The sequence below is a fragment of the Micromys minutus genome, assembly GCF_963924665.1.
Source record: "Micromys minutus genome assembly, chromosome: 18".
Lineage (NCBI taxonomy): Eukaryota > Metazoa > Chordata > Mammalia > Rodentia > Muridae > Micromys > Micromys minutus.
This window is the reverse complement of record NC_137953.1, coordinates 37,072,269-37,095,979: the sequence shown is the minus strand read 5'-3', so window position 1 is coordinate 37,095,979 and position 23,711 is coordinate 37,072,269. Positions and strand designations below refer to the sequence as shown.

At 37.8% G+C, this 23,711-nt stretch overlaps 1 protein-coding gene across 2 annotated transcripts in view; it reads right to left on the bottom strand.

The window, feature by feature from the left end:
- Window positions 1-23,711, bottom strand: part of TPK1 (thiamin pyrophosphokinase 1) — a gene marked incomplete at its 5' end in the record, with an annotated part of 314,282 nt that overhangs the window by 165,003 nt on the left and 125,568 nt on the right. For both annotated transcript variants that reach the window (XM_080931980.1, XM_080931979.1), the window contains one exon: window positions 7,088-7,160. In XM_080931980.1, coding sequence (XP_080788106.1) covers window positions 7,088-7,160 — 73 coding nt within the window. The remainder of the gene's footprint in view (window positions 1-7,087; window positions 7,161-23,711) is intronic.

Genomic DNA, 23,711 nt, shown 5'->3' with positions numbered 1-23,711 from the left:
CAGAATATGCAAATCCTATGCAAACGGAAGAAGAAGATGCAATTTCTGGATCCTGAGAATCACTGCTTTATTTCTGAGTTTTCCCATCATTAAACAAGAGGAATGGGCATAGTGACGAGAAGAAAGCTTGGCTTCTGGGGCAGACTGCCTCTTTATCCCTGTCCTACTTCCAAAAATTGGTTGTGCTGGCTGGCACAAGTCATTCAGCATCTTTTCAATTCTAATTATCTATATGATGCAGTAATATTTCTATTAAGTTGCTTCAAAAACTTAATGAATTTATAAATTGAAGTGCATATAAATTGGTACATTGTAAATCCTTAATGTGTGTTGTTACTGACTTAGCTAGCTGTGCTGTAGAGCAATTTCACCTACACTCTTGACTAATTTTAGAGTAGGTATGACTTATAGTGCAATTAAAAATTACTCTCTAAGTGTCCTGACACTGGTCATGCACAGCACTGCCCATTGTTAGCCTTCTCCACAGAGTGGTATATTTGTTACAACTGCACACAGAGACTAAGTCTGCTGTTTACATGAGCATTCACTGTCAGTCTTGTGTACTCTATGAGTTTGGCCCAATAAGTTTAGCCATATTCGTTATCATATCATATGGTGTATTTTCAATGTTCTAAGAGCCTTCTTCAGAGATGTTATTTTTTCCCATGAGTTTTGAAAACAACAGTAAGTTTGTATGACTTCCTTCCAAAGTTTATGAAACAATGAGAGAAGCTTAGCAGCATCCAGCAGCTACATTTTAGCCTAGCTGAAACCAATACAGAACAGCTGTTGGTAGACATTTTAGGGTAAATACATTTTAAAACATTAAGGTAAATTTCTACTCTTTTCAGACTTATTCAAGATAACTGCTTGTGAGTTTCCAGACAAGATATATGGAATGCCAAGCTTCACAAACTCACATAATCTCATGTCTCTTTACATGTAATATTATATAAGGCCAGCGCCTTCCTACTCTAGTTCTAAAAGAAGGCCTATTTCCTGCTCCTACATGGACATCTGTCTGGTTACTAGGAATGCCAAGATGAATGGGCATCAATGTGAGGATTCACTAGGTCACCCTGTTAGCAGGAATAAGCAGGAAAATGCTGATAGAATTGTATCTATTTAGCTCTGCAAACAAGTATAAAAGAAGAAACAAAACTTCTGGGAAGTGAACAGACCAGGAGGAGAAGTGAATTGGTCCCTTCTACCAGTGACTAAGGAAAGAGAGAGCCAGAGACCCTTGAGAAGAGTATGGGAAATACAAGAGGACTGAGGAGGGCTAGCATGCATTGAGGAGTCCTGGGATACACTTGGGAGGACTTGTGGTTAAAGAGCAAAGGTTTTTCCTTCCTAAACACCTTAAGGATATTAAATCACTTCAAACAGTTTCCAAAAAATGTACATGCAATCAATTCAATTTGAAGGAGGCATGGCTGAGGCAAGCGCAGGAATTAAGGTACATTCAGGAGGCAGTCTCACATGATGCTCCCTGGCTGCCTCATCTGCCCCTTGTGAGATGCGAATAAAGGTTAGGCAGGCAGTTCAGAGAATGTAAAGTAAAGAACCTGTCACTCACTGTCAATGGAAACAGCCTTTCTATAATTCCCCCAGTTACAGCTTTATATCACAGCATATGCTAACTAGTTCTCATGCCTAAGCCTACAGATTTGCTGTGCTCAGAATTTGTTTGCTTCATTTTGTTTCTAGTATAAAAAAAAAAAATTCAAGAGAATGGAGTTGGCCTTTCAGTGTTTTATAATTTAGAGTGCTTATATAATAAACAATTATGCTTACTTGAAAGTTTTTAACAGTGTGGCTTGTTATGTTCTCTAAATTACGTAATTTTAAGATCTCTAAATTTTATTGGCATGTGGGTAGGAGGTCTGAAGAAAAAAAAGACTCTAGTTAAGGGTGAACATAATAATATTCATGAGATTTAAGTAGATCAGGGCAGACATTTATAACAGGAAACATTGAATGAAATTTAAATAGAACTTAACCCATGGCTTCATCAAATTCAAAAGATATTCTCAAGGATTCTGATTATGAATGTAAAATAAATTTATAAATTATATACTTAGAGATATGAAGATAAGTAATATTTTTTAAAAAGCATAAATGGGAACAAAAGACATGCTCAGAAGACAGTGAACTTTGAAAGGAAAAGAAAATACTACTACACTGAACTAGGGGTCCAGCTTTTCTAGAGGAATCCTGACCCTGGATCACTGTTTGATCATTAGTGTAAACATGTAAGGGAGACACAGTCATAAAACAGGATTTAATTTCTTTTTCCCATGTGGTAATAAGACACTTAGTAATGTAGCAACTTAAAATTTGTTTTTATAGTTCAAGAAAACACTATTATATACAAAAAAAAATGAACTCAATGTTATTAACATCCAAAATTGGTACTTATTTGAACACAAACATATCCACTCATCTTACTCCCCACTTTAAGCCATGGAATCAGTGCCCTCACCCTTAAACTGCAATTAAAAGCTTTACTCGATATCAGTAATTAACTTTAAAAAAATTATCCTATTCACATGTCACCTAGAAGTCAGTTTCTAGTGATTTTTCACTGAGAAAATTCTATGTAAGTCCAAGTACCATTTTTAACTATAACAAACAGTTACAGTTTGTTGTTACAGGTGAGGTGACTGGCTGTGATGTGGGGTAACACAAGAACCTTTTTTGTACCATTATGTAAGTGAACATCTATAGAAAGGAAAATTGGTTTTAAAAACTTTGATCTTCTTTGTTGAAAACAGGCTTTAAAACTTAGTATGTGGCTTCAGCAATATTATATGCCAATAAAATTTAATCAGGAAACACTTCTTTAATAAGTCATTCCTAAATAATTCATGAAGTCTGCTCATATTCATTACCTTTCCCAATCAGAAAATGTCACACAACACAAAGGAAGGCAGATGAAACAAGAGCTGAGGTGTCAATCTTGGCCTCTAGTTCTTTTTTTTGTAGCTACATGGTAGCCTGTAACCTTGACATCCACAGTAGAAAACAAGTGTTCTTACAGCGCAGCTTTTCTTCTGCCGGCAGTCAGCCTCACACTGTGGTTGGAACAGTTCCGCAGTCATGCCTTCCCATTATACCTGTAGCTCTACACGGTTCTGAGGTGGTACCATGATCCAACTGTACAATGTTCTTTTCTGGATTTCAAATTAGAGACCAGATTTTGAGTCCCATGTTTGACTAATAAACTAGTGCTGTTACTGTTCTATCTAGAGGATGGTCTTTGTGGTTTTGAACTTTCCCAAAGTCAAACAGTTTTTACAGCAGAAAAGTACATATATTTGGTTCCCAGTGTCCTTGCTAACTTTCTGTTACCACTCACCCCAGTTCAATGATTTGTACTAGCTCAATCCTACTTTGGTAACTGAATAATTTACCAGATGTTTAGATGATATCATTTTGACCTTGACCCAGTCTTTGCACTTTGTCCCCTGCTGTCCCTGAACTGAGGCACTGAGTCACATGATGGAACTGTGAAGGTGAAATCACATACCAAACTCACCACATTGCTGGTGATGCTATGAGAAATCCATTCCCAGAGAGTCTGAGTAGTCTTTGAAAGCACCAGCCAAGGACGTGTTGAGAAACAGTGGCAGCAATTTGCTCAAAGTTTCAGAAGAATTCTTTCACAGAAAGCATGAAAACTAATTAAGCTTTAAGTTGTCACACACAGGTAGCCATTTAACTGAGGCCATTGAACTCTGCATGATTACATTTGCTAAATATTTTTACCTCTGCTCCTACTTACCACTAGTTGTATAAAAACCCAGTTGTTCTAGGTCTTCAGACATCAGCTGAAAGGTACAACTAGCTTTTCAGTCACCTAAGCATCAAGTAAGCATGGTTTCAATCCCTTCTACTGTAACGAATGAAGAACTACAGCCTATTCCCAAAGTTCTCAGAAAACTAAAATGTGTGTGCTTATGATAGAAGAAAAATTACAAAGACTGGAACTGATGACTCATCCCTAGAATCTCTGAATTGCCTATAAATAAAAATCTAAACAAACAAACAAAACAAAGCAAAAACAACAAATCCTCTAAAGAGACAAAACAAACAATGTGAGCATGGTTGAGAGACATCCCTCATTCAGTTAAAAATAGTGACCTAATCTGAAAAAGCTAAGGCAAATGGAAATTTTATTATTACATGACAGAAAGGTGAAACACAGAGTAAACACAGGCTTGTACACTCTTTGCAAACTTCAGCCACACATGGCTCAATGCTGGCTGCGTGATTACTCTATGATCACGACAACATGTTAGCACTGTAAATTTCATTTCTTTCCTAGAGCCCAAGTTAGATCACTGAAACCTCAGACCAGTCTGGGGCCAGATGGATGTAAAAGTGAAGATAATGTCCTTTCATGTAAAACAGAAGCTTAAGGTCTGCTCAAGTTGGAGATAATGGCTTATAGAAATTGTGTGTAATGTTGCATTAACTTGTAATTATCATCATTATTAAACTCACAGCCAGACACTCCGGGTGCACTCTGCAGGGCACAGTAACTGCATGAAGGGCATCACCTGTCCCCTTTAGGAGCATGCCAGGTAGGTTCAAAAGAGGAGACTAACACTCAGGACACAGAAAAACTGCATTCAATTATGTAACCTAGAACTTAGAAATGAAAAAAATTTGCATAAATTCCAAAACTAAATGTTAAAAGGATCTAAGCTTTGGCAGGGGTTCGAGCAAGCCTGAGCTACAGAGTGAGTTTCAGACCAGCCAGGGCTACACAAAGAATCCCTTTCAGAAACCCTGGTCTTAAAGTGGTAAAGACACAAGTATGTATGTGTATATACTTTAGCTTCTACTTTTTGAGGTCAGTCATGTATAGTGTTTCAGAATAAAGATAAATAAAATCCATTCCTTAAAGGACAAAAAAAAAAAAAAAAAAAAAAAAAAAAAAAAAACGTACTTTTTTTTTGAAAAGTAAAATATCACTTTTCAAGTTAAAAACAAGCAAAGCAAGAAATACAAGAAAAATCCATCACAAGTATTAAGTGAGAAATTCCCATTACTGCTGATTCTAGATTTAAAGCACGCGGCAGCCTCATGGAAGTTTGCTTTCCTCATTTCCTTATTCTAGACAGTAATGGTCAGACTGACATTTCTGATTTTGGCAAGCCATCAGCATAAAGAGATTGGGAGGTAAGTCAGTTCTGACCATGCATTCAGCTTCTGTTGGAGTATGCTGCTCCCTGCTTCTCCCTCTGTTTGCTCTGTAGCTGAAAATATGATTAATACCTGTGCATTAGCACAACTCTGCATCGTAAGCAAGGCCAGAGCTCCTTCCCAGTGAGACTGAGGTATGGGGTTAATGAGAAGGGAGGCTGTGAGGGAATGAATAGGAACATGCCAATGCTGGAGTAATTGAGCATGAATATCAAACACTGACTTGGGACTGGTCTTCATTTGCTGAAAGAAGCTCTGATCAGCTGGTGGGCAGATGGGACTTGTAGAAATCTGCATTCCAGCCAATCTCGGAATTTGCATTCACAACAGTCTTGGTTCACTCGGGCCATTTCTAACTTCCTTTCTCCATCTTTCCCTTCACTTCCCTTCCTTTTTCCCTATCTGTCCTAAAATGTTGTTGTTTGAGAATTTTACATGAGTATTGTTTTTTTATTTAATTTCCATCCCACACTATGCTTACCTCTAGATGTGTCTTCCCTTACTCTATTGTTCTTTTTCTTTAAATATGCACACACACACACACACACACACACACACACACACACACACACACACACACACACATATATACACACACACAGAAAGAGAGATCTGTGGGCAGGAACAGAGATGATACTATCAGTGGCCTTGTCCCAGAAGAATGATTCCTTTCTTTAATTTTTAGGGGGTAGAATTTACTTTTGTTTTATGGGTATGACTGTCCAAAGTTATGCTTGTACAAGGGCACCCTGGAACTGGAGTTATAGATCACTGTGAGCTGCCGTGTCCTATGCATTAAACTGGCTTCTGTAGAAGAGCAAAGAGTGTTCTTAACTACTGAGCCTTCCCTCCAGTCCCCTCTCCCTATTTTCGTAGCCATTACTTGCCTGAAGCTATTCATCCAACCATTCCTGTGAATTTAAAAAGTATCTTACCTCTCCCACAGCCTTGAAAGGAGTTTACCTTATGATTATAGTCACTGCAATTTCATTGAAAAAAATACGAGTGAGTTGACTACCAGTTTACAACGATATACGTAAGGACACTATAGCTAGAACTACTAATACTTCAACCTCTCCTTTAAAGTCTCTGTATTGTCTTCTTAAACTTGTGAATGCTTTAATGAGAAACTACTATCATTCATTACTGTGCACCTCCATTATCCCCAGTCAGATCTTTTATATGGTTTTTAATTGTCAAGGGTCTGAGGAAGGTTTGCACACTAGTGAAAAAGTCTGGCTATTATTAATCTCAAGTTCTAACTAGTAGCTTTTCTTAAAAAAAAAAAAAAAACTAAATATTGTAGAAAACTTCTGAAGTTCAAGGACTATACCATTATACATATTTATAAAACCTCATTTATAAAGACATTTAGAGGAATTTACCATGAGACAATATAGATACATTACTTGGGAATTGGTTAAGTAAAATAATAATATACTCCATTCATAAATAAAATATTTAATAAGAATAAAATGTATTATAACTAATGAAGGTATAAATAGCAAAAGTTATTAGATATGCCTTGGTAAACTATAATCATATCGAATACATATGTAATATGTATGATTAGATTACTGATTACTGCATATCTAATGGTGATAGAATTTAACAATGCTATGTTTCCATTCATCATTTTAAAAGATTTATATACTTTCTATTATTATAAATTCTATTATTTATATCATAAAATTATACAAATATAAAATACACTTACACACATTAATTATGGATATATATTAAATATGTATTATGTATTAAATTTCTACAACTATAAAAATAACTAAATGAATTCTTCAGTCCACTCCCCAGCATCCATGACTGTCAGAGCAATAGAATGAGCACGATCAAGTATAAAGTGGGTGTACTTTACCTTCCTGGTGTAGTACTCTTTGACTTCAGGCCTAATAGAATCAAAGTCCCCATTGATGAATTCAGGCAAAAAGCTGAAAGAAACAATTGCATGTGAGTCAACTAGACTGATCCATTCATTTATGAACTTTAAACTACAGCTGTGAGGGTCAGAGAAAAAAATTAAGACATTCAAAACTCAAGGAAACCTAGACTGTTTTCAGAATAAATGGGGTATCTTGTCATACACTCTTGGTTTCAGTAGAATGGAAAAAGGCCAAAAAACAACAGGAACAAGGTCAATTCAAACCATCAAGATTTACTGTTTCAAACAAACAGATACTGATAGAAGCAACTGGTTAAAAAAATGAGAAATTCTAATATATATTTACACCTTGCTCTCCCTATTCTTGCTATATTTAGACCTTTGCATTATTTTACTCTCATATGAGCTTGGAGCTTTCAACTTATTTGAAGAGAATAGACCCATAACCTAGTCAATTCAAAGACATTTTCCAAACACTTCATGACGCATTTCTAGAAATACAAGTCTTCTAGAGAAGATTTAGATAACCATATGAAGTCCAGGTTTTTTGATTCAGTAGATGGCTTAGCAGATAAACATGCCTGCCATCATGCCTGAACATCTGATTTCCACCCACCAACATATATGGAAGAACTGCCATAGTATGTGTGTCCTTTCCTAAAGTCAGTCAGTCAATCTATCAATCAATCGATCGATGTATTTTATAAAAAAAAAAAAAAAAAACACTAGGTTTTATATCAGAAGATATGGAATATCTTGATACTGAATATTACTTTAGTTTACTTTCTGTTTTCTTTTCAACTGAGTAGTACTCCACTGTGTAAATGTAACATTTTCTGTATCCATTCCTCTGTTGAAAGACAATTGGGTTCTTTCTAGCTTCTGGCTATTATAAATAAGGCTGCTATGAACATAGTGGAGCATGTGTCCTTGTTGTATGTTAGAGTATCTTTTGGTTATATACGTAGGAGTTGTACAGCTGAGTCGTCAGGTAGTACTATGTCCAATTTTCTGAGGAATTTCCAGACTCATTTCCAGAGTAGTTATACCAAGTTGCAATCCCGTTGTATGTCTTAACTCAGCTAGAAACATTATTTCTTAGGTCATGCCTAATCTGACAGAGATGGTTTTGGCCAATTTATCCTTAAGTCGCACAACTTCCCCTGACTACATAGAAGAAGGGGTAGGAGAAGGATCTGGTCCACAGAGTACACTGCCTGGTGGGACATGCCTGTTGCTCAGTACTGGGTACTTGAGGCAGGAATACTGGGGGTACAACAAGGGTACTCCTACTTACAGAAGGGGCTGCTGTCACAAAGCCAACAGCTGTGGGCATGGCTCAATGGGAGGATGCTTACCCAGCATGCTGGAGGTCCTGGGTTCAATTCTCAGAATCAGTAAACAAATAAAAAGCAATAACCTACACCACACACATAATTGTGTGCATGAGAATCAATAATTTCTGTGTTTTCTTCATTCAGGAATTATTCACTGTGTGATGGGGCACAACACACTTAGGTTGGTTCAGGATGAGGCAGAATTAGAAAGGAGACAGATGTGACAGTGTCTTGTTCTAAGTGGCTTACTATAATGTTCCTTTCTCAAAACATTCTCATGCATTCCATCTATCATGTCATTTCTTTTGCCTTACTTCTTTTCTAGTTAAATAAATTCATACACTTTCAGAGTTTTCATTGGACACTATTTTGCCATATGTAAATTAATAATGTTTTTGGACTACAGAGTATTAACTTTGGAAGGAATATAAAAAATTATTTCTCTAATTTCCCTATTGTTTCTGCAGAGCTGAGATTAAACCAAGAGAATCTACAACTTCCTTCACTGTACAGAAAAGACACTTCAGCTAAAGGCTCTCATTCATACCATCTGGTTCAAGCAAACTTCTTAATGAGACTCACTTTGTATTACCCTCCAAATTGTAGTCCCTTAGATATTTAGAAATAAATTGGCAGTTTCCAAATAGCATATTGATTTTGATAATAAATAAAAATGAAAAATAAATGTTGATACACCCAAGCAGCTGAGCATCTGTCCCACAGGATAGATCATCTTCAAAAGAGAATTAGATTTTCTTTTGTATTTCACAAAGAATAATGTAACAAATCAATCCCCTAAATTCAATTATATTTTATATAAAATATTAATAGGAAAACAAAATTATATACATAAATTATGACCAATTTTAGTTAACTTTTAATATAATTTTCTTCATGTAACATATACAGCAGATTTCTATTAAACCAATATGATTATTTCAAAGATGACTCATGCCCAAAGTAACCTGGCATTCCTGTACAATAACAGATTATTTTAAGTTTCCATTATAAAATATAATCTATGAAACTTTCTGAGTTGCACATTTTTATGCTGCAATTAAAAGCCCATTACACATATTTTTCAGTGACTGTTACCATGGCACCTTGGCATTCTGAAAGGCACGTCTAGGGATGACAATTTACAGATTAGAGGAATTACATTATGATACAAATGACAGCTTACATAAGAAGAATAGTTTTAGACTGACAGAGGGCAGAGATTTGTGTACCCCTGACCCCATCTGCCTACTTTAGATATGAATCCAAACAACATACTTGTTATTTCCAGTCTGTATCACATGACTTATTAGTATTTTAAAAGATGGCTAAAATGTCCCATGAGTGGCTCAGTTGATCTAAGAGGACTCATTGATATTTACATTTTAACTTATCACAGATCACTTATCAGTGACAAAGAAGGGTCCAAAAATGGCTGAGAATATTAATGAGCTGAGGGTCCAGCACATTCAGTCACCAAGGAGGTTGATGTATTGAAAACATAACATAATATGAAGAAATATAATCATTCAAAATTCCTTTCCTGGTAAATTTCCTTCCACAAAGTCTTCCCTACCTTCTGCATCCAAGGAAAACGCTACTACTGTCTTAACACTCACTTTGCATTTTCATAGATAACAATTCTCTGCGACTTTCAGCTCCATTAGAGGGTAAGTTATTGATTGATGCAGGAGTGACGGACCAACCTTGGTGTTCAGCAAAGCAGCATACACAAAGATGCTGACAATGACACAGTAAGATGAAGATGGGAAGAGGAAAACAATAGGGGAGGGGGTACAGGAGCATAAGAAAGGAAAGGATGAAAGAGAGAAAAGAAGGAACAGAAGCTGCTCGTGGAGGTGCATGCCTTTAATCCCAGCACTCAGGAGGCTTGATCTACAAAGAGAGTTCATTTATATACCCAATAAAATAAAGTGATTAATGTCAGTCACTTCAATAAGGCAAATCAGGAATTTAAATTTGCTATGTTTAATTATATATGGCACGTTTCTGTACATGTTTGTGGAACCTTGGGCCATAAGTCCGACACAGCTCTCTGGTTAGAGATGAGAGTGACCTCTGCCACCTCCACTACTGGGTCCAGCTGGGCACATGAGCGAGCTCAGGCAAACAGAGAAGGGAAAATCTGTTGGGTCTGGGCGCTGGACCAGGCTGAACAGAGCCAGTAAGAGGCTCCAGTGCAGGGTGCTGAACAGAGCCAATAAGAGGCTCCAGTGCAGGGTGCAAGAAGCTTTGGGAGAGAAAATCTTTTCCAAAGTGGCCATGTTAATAGCTCTTAAAACAAAAGCTCTCAATATATATATTGAGAGAGAGAGAGAGAGAGAGAGAGAGAGAGAGAGAAATGGTTCAGAATCTGATAACCAGTACTTCCCATTGGCTTGGCCTGAAGGCTTGGGAAGAGCTTGCCTATGTATTTGTGGGTTGTCCTGCTTCTGCCTGGAGCTTTCAGGACCTGTGGTCATGTCTACCTGCAAAGAAGGGACTTGGGGCGTGGCTGATCTGGTTGGGGTCCATGTTACATCCTCCTGCTAAGGAGGGACTTGGGGCATGGACAACTGATTTTCAGGAGACTATGAGCCTTCCTACAATCTCACTTATCTTTCCCAGGGCTTCTCTTATCTCAACTGAGAACCAGGGTATCTTTCACAGCCTAAGGCCCACACATGTCTATGTAGATACACCATATGAGAGACAGGGTATGTGTGTCCTGCACAAGTAAGGAGAATATGAAACCAGAGGTAAATTTCAGCTGTCTTTCTCCATTACTTCACATGTGACTTTTTAAAGACAGTGATTCTCAATGAAGCTGGAGCTCATAATTAAAATCATAACCTGAGTGAGGCTGTAGGGTCCTTTCTGTCTCCATTCCCTCAGAGCAAGCAAGGGCTATAGGCACATATTGATAGGCCTACCATTCTACATTGGGGCTGCAGATAAAATGTATGTCTTCATGCTGGCACAGCAAGAACTTTATCAATAGAGACATGCTTCTTTCCCCTGTAGGTTATATATTATTCATAAGGTAAATTTAATAGTAAACATACAAATAACTTTTTAAATATTTTATACTGTGGACACAATATAAACTTTAAAAAGAATATGCTTTTCTCCAGTCATTTTTTTTTTCCTTTTTGAAGTAAGGTGTCTATCCATAGCCTGAGCTGACCTTGAACGTAGTTTCCTATTTCAGACTCCTTACTGATAGAAATATATCCAACATTCAGTTTATAATACACATTTTAGAAAAGGTTCAAGATAGGTTTACATCATAATTCAAAACATGATTCAGCAGCCAAAATGCTACCAGAGATCAATTATTATTAAAATGATATTTAATACTGACTGTAAAATCATGTGTTTAATCAAACATTTTAACACTCATCATGATGTCTAATAAGACAGGCGTGCTCCCTCAGAAGTGGTTTTCTGCTTTCCCGGGCTTGGCAGGTGGTTATTAAATAGGTCATGTGAGGTGTTGTTGCTGACCTTCATGACACATGAGAATGGATTTTCCAGGCGTCAAGGAAACGGCAGAGTCTGCTAACAGCTTTGCTAGGATGTCAGTGCTAGGTAGTATTTAGGGATAAAAATCACATTTACTCAAGATAAGCCTTCCTACTGCTGATTTTCTTTACTAAAGTGAAGAGGATGGCTTGGGAGAAAGAAAAGATAATGCAAGAGAAAATCTTAGGCAAAAGGTTTTGGAAGAAAAGCAATCTTTAAATTTACTATCAACACTGCTTAAGTGTATCATCATCTTTGCTGCAGAAACAGTGAAAGAGGAAGGAAAGGCAAGAGCAGTCACAGGAGCAAAATCTGTAGTGGTTTTTACAGACCTGGACACCAAAGAGAGGCTGGACATTGAATTATATGCTATGCATAAGATAATAAACAACGCATTTAGGTGAATTCTTGTATGTTACATATAATCTAGCAAGCTCTCTCTGACGTCATGTAATGTGTTCTAGCATTCAGTGTGTTATTAAAGCAAAGCTACAGGTTGCGCTAGTTAAGCGAGCAGATGGCAGTAATTTCACCCTCTCAACACTCCTATGAGAGGAGGGTGTGTGTAGCTGACTCATCTGCTCATATGTGAATGAATTTTGATAAAAATCAGGGTAAGAGCTAAAGAGAGTAGGTTGACAATTATTTAAGATGTACAATTACCTATCTGCACACCAAGTAAAATAATAGAATAGAAAACATACCAATGAGGCAGCCCAGCTATTTCTACTAGATACATTACATATACAGCACCTGACTGGCCACTAAACTGCCTTTTAAGTAACATTTTTCCACATTTTACCACAAAAGGAATACACAATTTTAACTTTAAACAGCTAAACTAATGCTCACAATACCAAGTCTTACCATTTAGACTATAGCTTGTTACTGGTGGACCAAGGAGCCTTAGACAGTTGGAGTCTACTTTTATACAACATGTCAGTGCTTATATTCAGCTGAAAATTTTTAATACAGACTTAATGGTGAGGAGAGCTCAGACATAAAACACTTTTTGCACAGGGAACACTTAATTCAAACCTATTTTATATTTGTAATTATATAAGTATATATGAAATATGTATTATATGTGACAGCATATGAATACAATAGGTACTACCATCACAAAAGAAGCAAAGTTTAATAATAAATACATATGACATAGGCCAGGTTTGGGAGAACTGCAGAAGTAAAAATATAAGGGATTTGTGGGAACTAACCCTGCAGAAACTGTCACTATGAAGGGCATAGGCTGGGCAAACATCAACAGATAAGACAGTAGTGGTTGTGATCAGATTGTTGATGTCTCTTCAAGATTTCAAACTCAAAACCTGATCCTTGATACACTTGTAGCCAAAGATGCGGTGAGCTTGTACGGTGGTTATTAGATAATCAGAGCATAGCTCATGGATGGGTTTATGGACCTTATAACAGAGGCCCAGAAGGACTGAGTGACTGTTCCTGTCACTGTTTAAGACACACCAAGAAGGAGAAGATTCCTTGACACATAAGAAAACTGCTGAAGTCCTGGCTTGAACTTCCCAGTCTGGGCAAGTATAAGAAATCAAATCCTGTTGTTTAGAATCTACCTGGCTTATAGCATTTGGTATAACATCCTGCATGGACCCAGGTACTGATTTTTCGGTCAGTCACTTACAGGCACATATCACAGTATTTAAGTGGGAGAAGCTTGACAGCCTCTCCTACACCTACAGTGGAGCTTTTCAAACTTCACACAAGGAAAGTTTTGCTGGCAAATTGTTCCCCTTTAAGATTAGGTCGTCTTCCCCTCCTTCCTCTGCCTGGGGCACTTACTTTCTAAATGCAACTAGAAAGTGTGAGGAGAGAATGATGGCAGTTGATGGAATGGAAAGCAAAATTATGGGGTTACTGCTTACAGGAAGTGGGGCTGGAAACAGAGACGGGTAGTATGGCCCGAGAAAGCACCATGTGATGAGAAAAGTTGAGAGAGGTCCGATCCAGCACAAATAAGGTTCCATCTCTTATTTATGAACATGAAAGAGCCAGAAGCATACATACAGGTTAATGCCAACTCTTCACCTTAGCAAATATAAAAGACTGGCTCAAGGACAGTGAATTACTTTGTGTAATTTGTTTGCTTTATGCTACCCTCTGTGATTCAGCTGAAACATAATACACAGAATTCAATAAGCACAGCCAGTGATAAATGCCATTAGGGTCAGTAATAGGTTGTGTGCCCCTCCCAAATTTTCTGGAACAAAGTGCAGCAATCTGCCAGCTCTAGTGTCCGCTACCAGAATTTTTAATGTCAACTCTGCCTTTTCCATCTACAGCTTTTCTTAAGGAAAGGACTGGGGAAGAAAGCTTCAAAGCCTTATTCTATCCTATAAGGCACATGTTTAAATAGTCCAAGCAGTGAGAACCTTCTGTCCCTCCCAGCTTCTGGTTATCCCACTGCTTCTGTTCCTTTATATGAGCAATGATGCATAGTCCTAAAGGACAGAGGCTCAGTGTGGGCAGAGTGCTACAGCCCTGCATACACTGCAGTAGTAGAGAAGTCCCAAGGAATGAAGCCAGATAAGGGTGTAGGCACAGATCCATGAAATCAGTTGGTCACTGTATATTAACTATTACTGGTGATCTTTAAAGGTGTATTTGTAAGATACTTAAAGAAAATACAAAAGCAAACATTAAATATCATTGCTCAAAGACGATCTCAGAACTAAAACCAAACGGGAGAATAAAATATGTAAGAGATATGATGTGGGGCTGAGGGATGACTCAGCAGTTAGGAACACTGGCTGCCCTTCCAGAAGTCCCAAGAGCGACCACCAGGTAGTCTTGTAAGGCGATGCAGGTAGCATGGTCCCTGTCTGCCCAGTGATAGAGCCAGGTCACTGCAACTAGGACTCAGGGCCTGTCCACAGACTGCTGAGCACCCAGAAGAGCCTCAGAAGCACTCTTTCACCCAAGCCAAACAGACAGAGCTGGGTCACCACCATCAAAACTCATTGCCTGCCAAACAGAGCCGAACACCTAAAAGCAATCTCCCTCCTGAGCCCACAGACCCTCAGAACCACAGGAGAGGCAAGCCTCAGTCAGAGACAACAAGATCACCTAACATCACAGATAACAAGAAGGCAAGAGGCAAGCACATGAACCTAAGCAATGGAAACCAAGAAAGCCTGGCAACATCAGAACCCAATTCTACCACCATAGCAATTGCTGGATTTCCCAACACAGCAGAAAAACAAGATATGGACTGAAAATCATACTTCATGACAAAGATGGAGGTCCTCAAGAAATGCATGAATAAATCCCTTAGAGATTTACAGGAGAACAAGGACAGCACACGGAAACAAATAGAAGCCTTAAAAAGGAAACCCAAAAATCACTTAAAGAGATATAGGAAAACACAACCAAACAGGTGAAGGGATTGAAGACAGAAATAGAAACAATAAAAGTGTAACAAAAGGAGACAACCCTGGAGATAGAAAACTTAGGAAAGAAATCAGGAGTCATAGATGCAAGCATTACGAACAGACTATAAGAGATGGAAAACAGAATCTCAAGGGCAGAAGATAACATAGAAAACATTGAGACAACAGAGACAATACAAATATCAAAAAGCTCCTAACCCTAAACATCCAAGAAATTCAGGACACAATGAGAAGACCGAACCTAAGGATAAAAGGTGTATAAGACAGTGAAGACTCCCAACTAAAAGGCCCAGTAAATATCTTCAAGAAAATCATAGAAAAAAACTTGTGTAAACTTAAGAACAAGATGATCATGAGCATAAAAGAAGCCTACAGAACTCCAAATAGATTTGAACAAAAGGAAACTCCTCCTGACACTAATAGTCAACACCCCAAATATTCAAAACAAAGAAAGAATACTAAAAGCATTAAGAAAAAAGAGACATGTACATATAAAGGCAGACCAATCAGAATTACTCTAGAATTTCAACAGAGATATGAAAGCTAGAAAATCCTGCACAGACATCATACAGACACTAAGAGAACAAATTTGCAAGCCAAGCCCAGGTTACTATATCTGACAAAAATCTGAATTACCACAGATGGAGAAACCAGGATATTCCAGAACAAAACCAAATTTACACAATAGCTGTCCACAAATCCAGCACGATGAAGGATAATAGATAGAAAACTTCAACACAAGGAGAAAAACTACACTCTAGAAAAAGCAAGATAATAATAATAATAATAATGATAATAATAATAATAATAATAATAACAATGATAGTAATAATCTTCTTGCAAGAAAATCAAAAGAAGAAAAGCACACAAACATAATTCTAACTATAACAACAAGAATAACAGGAAACAACAATCACTTTTCTTTAATATCTCTTAACATCGATATAACCAATTTACCAAAAAAAAAAAAAAAAAAGACATTGAAACGCCCCACCTTGACCAGCAAGGAAGACACGACCCAGGGAAGATCTTCTTCAAGCAGTTTATTCAGGATCCTTGAACAAGCTTGTGCTTCTGTTTCTGCCTTGGTCTCCGCCCCCAGGGGAAGGCCCACACAGGCTTAAATCCCCTTGCACCTACCAACCCCTGTAAGCCAAGTGGGCCCTGCAGATAGGCTGCTTCAATGCCAAAGCAGGCAAGCTGAACAGGCACAGCCAAATAAGGAGTTGTTTACTACTGACAGCCCTCACAATTAAGGAGGTGGAAGGTGGAAAACAGCATGGCACCTCACAGCTCTCTACAAGACATAGAATATCAGACTGGATAAGCAAATAGGACCCAGGTTTCTGCTACATACATGAAACTCATCTCAGTGACAAAGACAAAGAATACCTTTGTTTTACACCAGAGTAAAAGTCTGGGGAAAAAAGAATCCAAGCAAAGGGTCCCAAGAAACAAGCTGGATAGCCAAACTAATATTATATAAAATAGATTATCAACCAAAAGTTATCAAAAAAGATGAAGAGGAGCACTTTTAACTCATCACAGGAAAAGTCTTTCAAGACTAACTCTCAATCCTGAACAGCGATGCTCTAAATACAAGAGCACTCACCTTCATAAAAGAAACTCTAGTAAAGTTCGAAGCATATACTACAACACACACAATAATAGTGAGAGACTTCAGCATCCCACTCTCATCAATGGAACCAGAAATAGAAAAGAGACACAGTGAAACTAGCAGAGGATATGAACGAATTGGAATTAACAGACATCTACAGAATATCCCAAAACGAAAAATGTACCTGCTCTCAGCACCTCACATTCCTTCTCAAAAGTTGACCATATGATCTGTCAAAAAGGCAGGTGTCAACATACATAAGAAGGTTGAAACACTCCCAGGAATGCTTTCAAAACACTATGGACTAAGTCTAGACTTTCATACCAACAAAAACAACAAAATCCCACATGCACATGGAAGCTGAACAATGTTCTACCCAATAATAACATGGTCAAAAAATAAATGATGAAAGAAATTACTGATTTTTTAAAATTTAACTAAAATGAAGGCATTAAATTCCCCTATAGAATGCTATGAAATCAGTACAAAGAGGAAAACTCATAGCTCTCAGTGCCTCCAAAAAGAAAGTAGAGAGTGCAGACAAAAGCAGCTTGACAGCACACCTGAAAGCTCTAGAAAAAAAGAAGCAGATATTCCAAGATTAGTAGACTGCAGAAAAAATATCAAACTCAGAGCAGAAAATAACCAAGAAGCAACAAAAGGAACTATACAAAGAATTTAAAAAAACAGGAGCTGTTTTTTGAGAAAATCAACAAGATTGATAATCCATTAGCCAGACTAAATATAGGGTACAGAGAGAGAATCTAAATTTAAAAAAATCAGAGAAGATAGGGGAGACATAACAAACACTGAGGAAATTTAAAAGATTACAAGATCCTACTGCAAAACCAAATACTCAAAAAAATTGGAAAATCTGGAGGAAATGGACAAATTTATTTTTTATACTTGTGCATCATTTTGCCATATTGTATGGCACAACAATAACACAATGTATAATAACAAAAACACACCATTATAAGTTTATGAGAAGCAGTTCCCAAAGGTTAAGGCCTGGTGAGAAGGAGATCAGAGCAGTCAGGGAGCAGAGAGATCTGTGCCGAGTGCATACGGCCCTGCCTGATCCAGGAACCAGGAACACAGCATTGAGACCTCTGTTCCCACCCGGCGGCTTTTGGGCACAGAACAGGGCTCGGCCCATCAGACACCTGGACCAGCAGTTCCCAAAGGTTAAGACCTGGTGAGAAGGAGATCTGCGCAGCCAGGGGGAAGAGCAATCTCTGCTGAGTGCACACCAAAATCGCGCCCCTCCCCTGCCTGACCCAGGGACCAGGAACCCATCAGGGCTCGGACTATTCACCACCTGGATCACTGAAGATCCAGGGACAAAAACCAGGTACAAGGGAAAGGCAAGAACATATCACTGACAACAAGACAGCAAGAGGAAAGCGAAAGAGCATATCCCAAGGAAACCAACACAACCTGGCAACACCAGTACCCAGCTCTTCCATAACAGCAAACAGCGGAATTCCAAACACTCCAGAAAAAGAAGACGCAGACATAAAGTCATACATCACAACAAGGATAGAGATCCTGAAACAAGAATGGGAGCAAAAGCAAAAAGAATCAGAAGCTTTTAAAAAGAAAACAAAACAAAAAAAAAAACACTCAAAGAACTCAAAGAATTAGAGGAAAACAGAACCAAAGAGATGAAGGAATGGAAAAAGGAATTTAAAAGGGAAATTGACACAATAAAGAAAACACTAAAAGACATGACCCTAGAGGTAGAACACCTAAAAAAGAAATCAGGAGTCACAGAAGCAAGCATTTCCAATAGACTACAAGAGATGGAAGAGAGAATCTCGGGGACAGAAGACAACATTGTAAACATAGACAAAACAATCAGAGAAGATGCAAAAACCAAAAAGCTCCTAACCCAAAATGTCCAGGAGACCCAGGACACAATGACAAGACCAAACCTAAAGATAATAAAAATAGAAGAGGGAGAAGAATATCAAATAAGAGGCACAGTAAATATCTTCAACAGAATTGTAGAAGAAAACTTCCCTACCCTCAAGAATGGGATGACCACGAGCATAAAAGAAGCCTTCAGAACTCCAAATAGGTTGGACCAGAAAAGAAATTCCTCCCGACACATAATAGTCAAAACACCAAGTGCCCAAAGCAAACAAAGAATACTAAAAGCAAGAAGGGAAAAAGGTCAGGTAACATATAAAGGCAGACCAATAAGAATCACACCCGATTTCTCAACAGTGACTATGAGAGCTAGAAGAGCCTGGACAGACATCATGCAGACCCTAAGAGAGCACAAGTGCCAGCCCAAGGGGCTATACCCAGCAAAACTATCAATCACCATAGGTGGAGAGATGAAGATATTTCAAGACAAATCTAAATTTACACAATATCTGACCACAAACCCAGCACTACAATGAATTATAGGTGGAAAACCCAATACAATGAGAGGAACTATATCCTAGTAAAAACAAGAAAACTCCTAAGCAAGAAAGCCAAAAGAAGACAGTGAAAAATACACAACTAAACCTAAAAAAGCAATAATAGCAGGAAACAGAAACCCCTACTCCTTGATATCTATTAACATAAATGGACTCAACTCTCCAATAAAGAGACATAGGCTATCAGACTGGATATATAAACAAAATCCAGCATTTTGCTGCATACAGGAAACTCATCTCAGAGACAGAGACAGACACTATCTTAGAGTAAGAGGTTGGAAAAAAACTTCCAAGCAAACAGCCCCAAGAAGCAAGCTGGAGTGGCTATTCTAATATCGAATAAAATAAATTTCCAAACAAAAGTTATCAAAAAAGATAAGGAAGGACACTTTTTACTCATTACAGGGGAAACCTGTCAGGAGGAACTCTCAATCCTTAACATATATGCTCCAAATACAAGAGCACCCACATTCATAAAAGAAAACCTACGAAAGCTCAAAAAATACATTTCACCCCACACAATAATAGTGGAAGACTTTAATACGACACTCTCACCAATGGACAGATCATGGAAACAGAAACTGAACAAGGAAACTCTAAAACTAGCGGGAACTATGACCCAACTGGAATTAATAGATATCTACAGAACATATCATCATAAACTAAAACAATACACCTTCTTCTCAGCACCTCATGGCACCTTCAAGAAAATTGACCACATAATTGGTCATAGAACGAGCCTCAATCCATAGAAGAAAATTGAAATACTCCCATGCATCCTCTCAGATCACCATGGTCTAAGGCTGGTCTTTAACAACAACAAAGACAACAAAAGCCCACATACACATGAAAACTAAACAATACTCTGTTAAACAATAGCAGGGTCAAAGAAGAAATAGAGAAAGAAATTAAGGATTTTCTAGAATTCAATGAAAATGAAAACACAACATACCCAAACTTATGGGATGCAATGAAAGCAGTACTGAGAGGAAAACTCATAGCTCAGAGCACTTCCAAAAAGAAACTGGAGAGAGCATACATCAGCAACTTGACAGCACAGCTAAAAGCTCTAGAACAAAAGGAAGCAGATACACCCATAAAGAGTAGACAGCAAGAAATAATCAAAATTAGGGCAGAAATAGACCAAATAGAAACAAAAAGAACCATTGAAAAAATCAACAAAACCAAGAGTTGGTTCTTTGAGAAAATCAACAAGATTGATAAACCCCTAGCCAGACTAACTAGAGGACAAAGAGAGAGTATACAAATTAACAAAATCAGAAAGGAAAGTGGAGACATACCAACTGAATCTAAGGAAATTCAAGAAATCATCAGATCCTACTACAAAACCTATACTCAACAAAGTTGGAAAATCTGGAGGAAATGGATGAATTCCTAGACAGATACAAGATACTAAAGTTAAACCACGACCAGGTAAACCATCTAAATAATCCCATAACACCCAAAGAAACAGAAGAAGTCATGAAGAGCCTCCCAACCAAAAAAAGCCAGGGATCAGTCAGGTTCAGTGCAGAATTTTTTCAGACATTTATTGTGGACATAACACCTATATTCTCTAAACTATTCCACAAGATAGAATCAGATGGAATACTACATAACTCATTTTTTGAGGCTACAATAACCCTCATTCCTAAACCACACAAAGACCCTACAAAAAAAGAGAACTTCAGACCAATCTCACTTATGAACATTGATGCAAAAATACTCAACAAAATCCTTGCAAACTGAATCCAAGAACACATCAAAACGATCATACACCCTGACCAAGTAGAATTCATCCCTGGGATGCAGGGATGGTTTAATATAAGGAAATCCATCAATGTAATCTACCATATAAACAAACTCAAAGAACAAAATCACATGGTCATCACACTAGATGCTGAGAAAGCATTTGACAAAATACAACACCCCTTCATGTTAAAAGTCCTGGAAAGAACAGGAAGGAATCCAAGGTCAATACCTAAACATAATAAAAGCAATATACAGCAAACCAACCGCCAACAATCAAACTTAATGGTGGGAAACTTGTAGCAATCCCACTAAAATCTGGGACTGGACAAGGCTGCCCAATCTTCCCCTACCTATTCAGCATCATACTGGAAGTTCTGACTGGAGCAATTAGACAACAAAAGGAGATCAAGGGGATACAAATCGGAAAGGAAGAAGTAAAAACATCACTCTTTGCCAATGACATGATAGTGTACTAAAGTGACCCCACAAATTCTACCAGAGAACTCCTACAGCTGATAAACAAGTTCAGCAAAGTGGCTGGATACAAAATTAACTCAAACAAATCAGTAGCCTTCCTATATTCAAAGGACAAATGTGGAGAAAGAAATTAGGGAAAAGATACCCTTCACAATCGTCACAAAAACTATGAAATACCTTGGTGTGACTCTAACTAAGCAAGTGAAGGACCTGTATGACAAGAACTTCAAACCTCTAAAGAAGGAAATCAAGAAAGATCTCAGAAAATGGAAAGATCTCCCATGCTCATGGATTGGAAGGATCAACATTTTAAAAATTGCCATCCTACCCAAAGCAATCTAAGATTCAATGCAATCGCCATCAAAATTCCAACACAGTTCTTCATTGAGTAGGAAAGATCAATGTGCAATTTCATCTGGAATAACAAAAGACCTAGAATAGCGAAATCCATCCTCAACAACAAGAAAACATCTGCAGGAATCACTGTCCCTGACCTCAAGCTATATTACAAGGCAATTGTGCTGAAAACTGCATGGTACTAGTACAGAAATAGGCATGTGGATCAATGGAATAGAATAGAAGATCCAGAAATGAGCCCTCACGTATATGGTCACCTGACTTTTGACCAAGAAACTGTAAACATTCAATGGAAAAAGGACAGCCTATTCAACAAATGGTGCTGGTCCAACTGTCACTCAGCATGCAAAAGAATGAAAATAGACCCTTTCTTATCTCCTTGTACAAAGCTCAAGTGTAAGTGGATCAAAGATCTCCACATTAAACCAGATACACTGAAACTATTAGATGAGAAAGTTGGGAAAATCTTAGAACACATAGGCACAGGAGAAAATTTTCTGAACAAAACACCAATGGCTCAAGCTCTAAGATCAAAGATTAATAAATATTCTCTTGATGCATTCATTTTCGTAGGAATTTCATAAAGTCATTGTTTCTGATAGCTGAATAGTACTCCATTGTGTAAATACACCACAATTTTTGTATCCATTCATCTACTGAAGGGCAGCTGGGTTCTTTCCAGCTTCTGGCTTTTATAAATAGAGCTGCTATGAACATTCTGGTACATGTGTCTTTGTTATATGTTGGATTGTCTCTGGGGTAAATGCCCAGTAGTGGAATAACTGGGCTTTCAGGTAGTACTATGTCCAACTTTCTGAGGAACCCCCAGACTAATTTACAGAGTGGTTATACCAGTTTACAACTGACCAACAGTGGAGAAGTGTTCATGGTTTAATTAGGAGATCTTTGATCTACTTGCACTTGAGCTTTGTACAAGAAGATAAGAAAGGGTCTATTTTCATTCTTCTGCATGCTGAGTGCCATTTGGACCAACAACATTTGTTGAAGAGGCTGTCCTTTTTCCAGTGAATGTTTATACCTGGTTTGTCAAAAATCTAGTGGCCATATATATGAGGCGTCATTTCTGGATCTTCTATTCTATTCCATTGATCCATGTGTCTATCTCTGTACCAGTACTATGCAGTTTTTAACACAACTGCCTTGTAATATAGCTTGAGGTCAGTGACGGTGATTTCCACAGATGTTTTCTTGTTCTTGAGGGTGGAAATCGCTATTCTAGGTCTTCTATTATTCAAGATGAAATTGCACATTGCTATTTCCAACTCTAAGAAGAACTGGGTTAGAATGTGATTGGGATTGCATTGAATCTTTAGATTGCTTTTAGTAAGATGGCCATTTTTATAATGTTGATATTTCCAATCCATGAGCATGGGAGATCTTTCCATCTTCTCAGATCTTCCTTGACTTCCTTCTTCAGAGATTTAAAGTTCTTGTCATAAAGGTCCCTCATTTGCTTAGTTAGAGTCACACCAAGGTATTTTGTATTGTTTGTGACTATTGTTAAGGCTATCTTTTCCCTAATTTCATTCTCTGCATGTATGTCCTTTAAATAGAGGAAGGCTACTGATTTGTTTGAGTTAATTTTATATCCAGCCACTTTGCTGAACTTGTTTATCAGCTGTAGTAGTTCTCTGGTGGGATTTTTCGGGTCACTTAAGTACACTA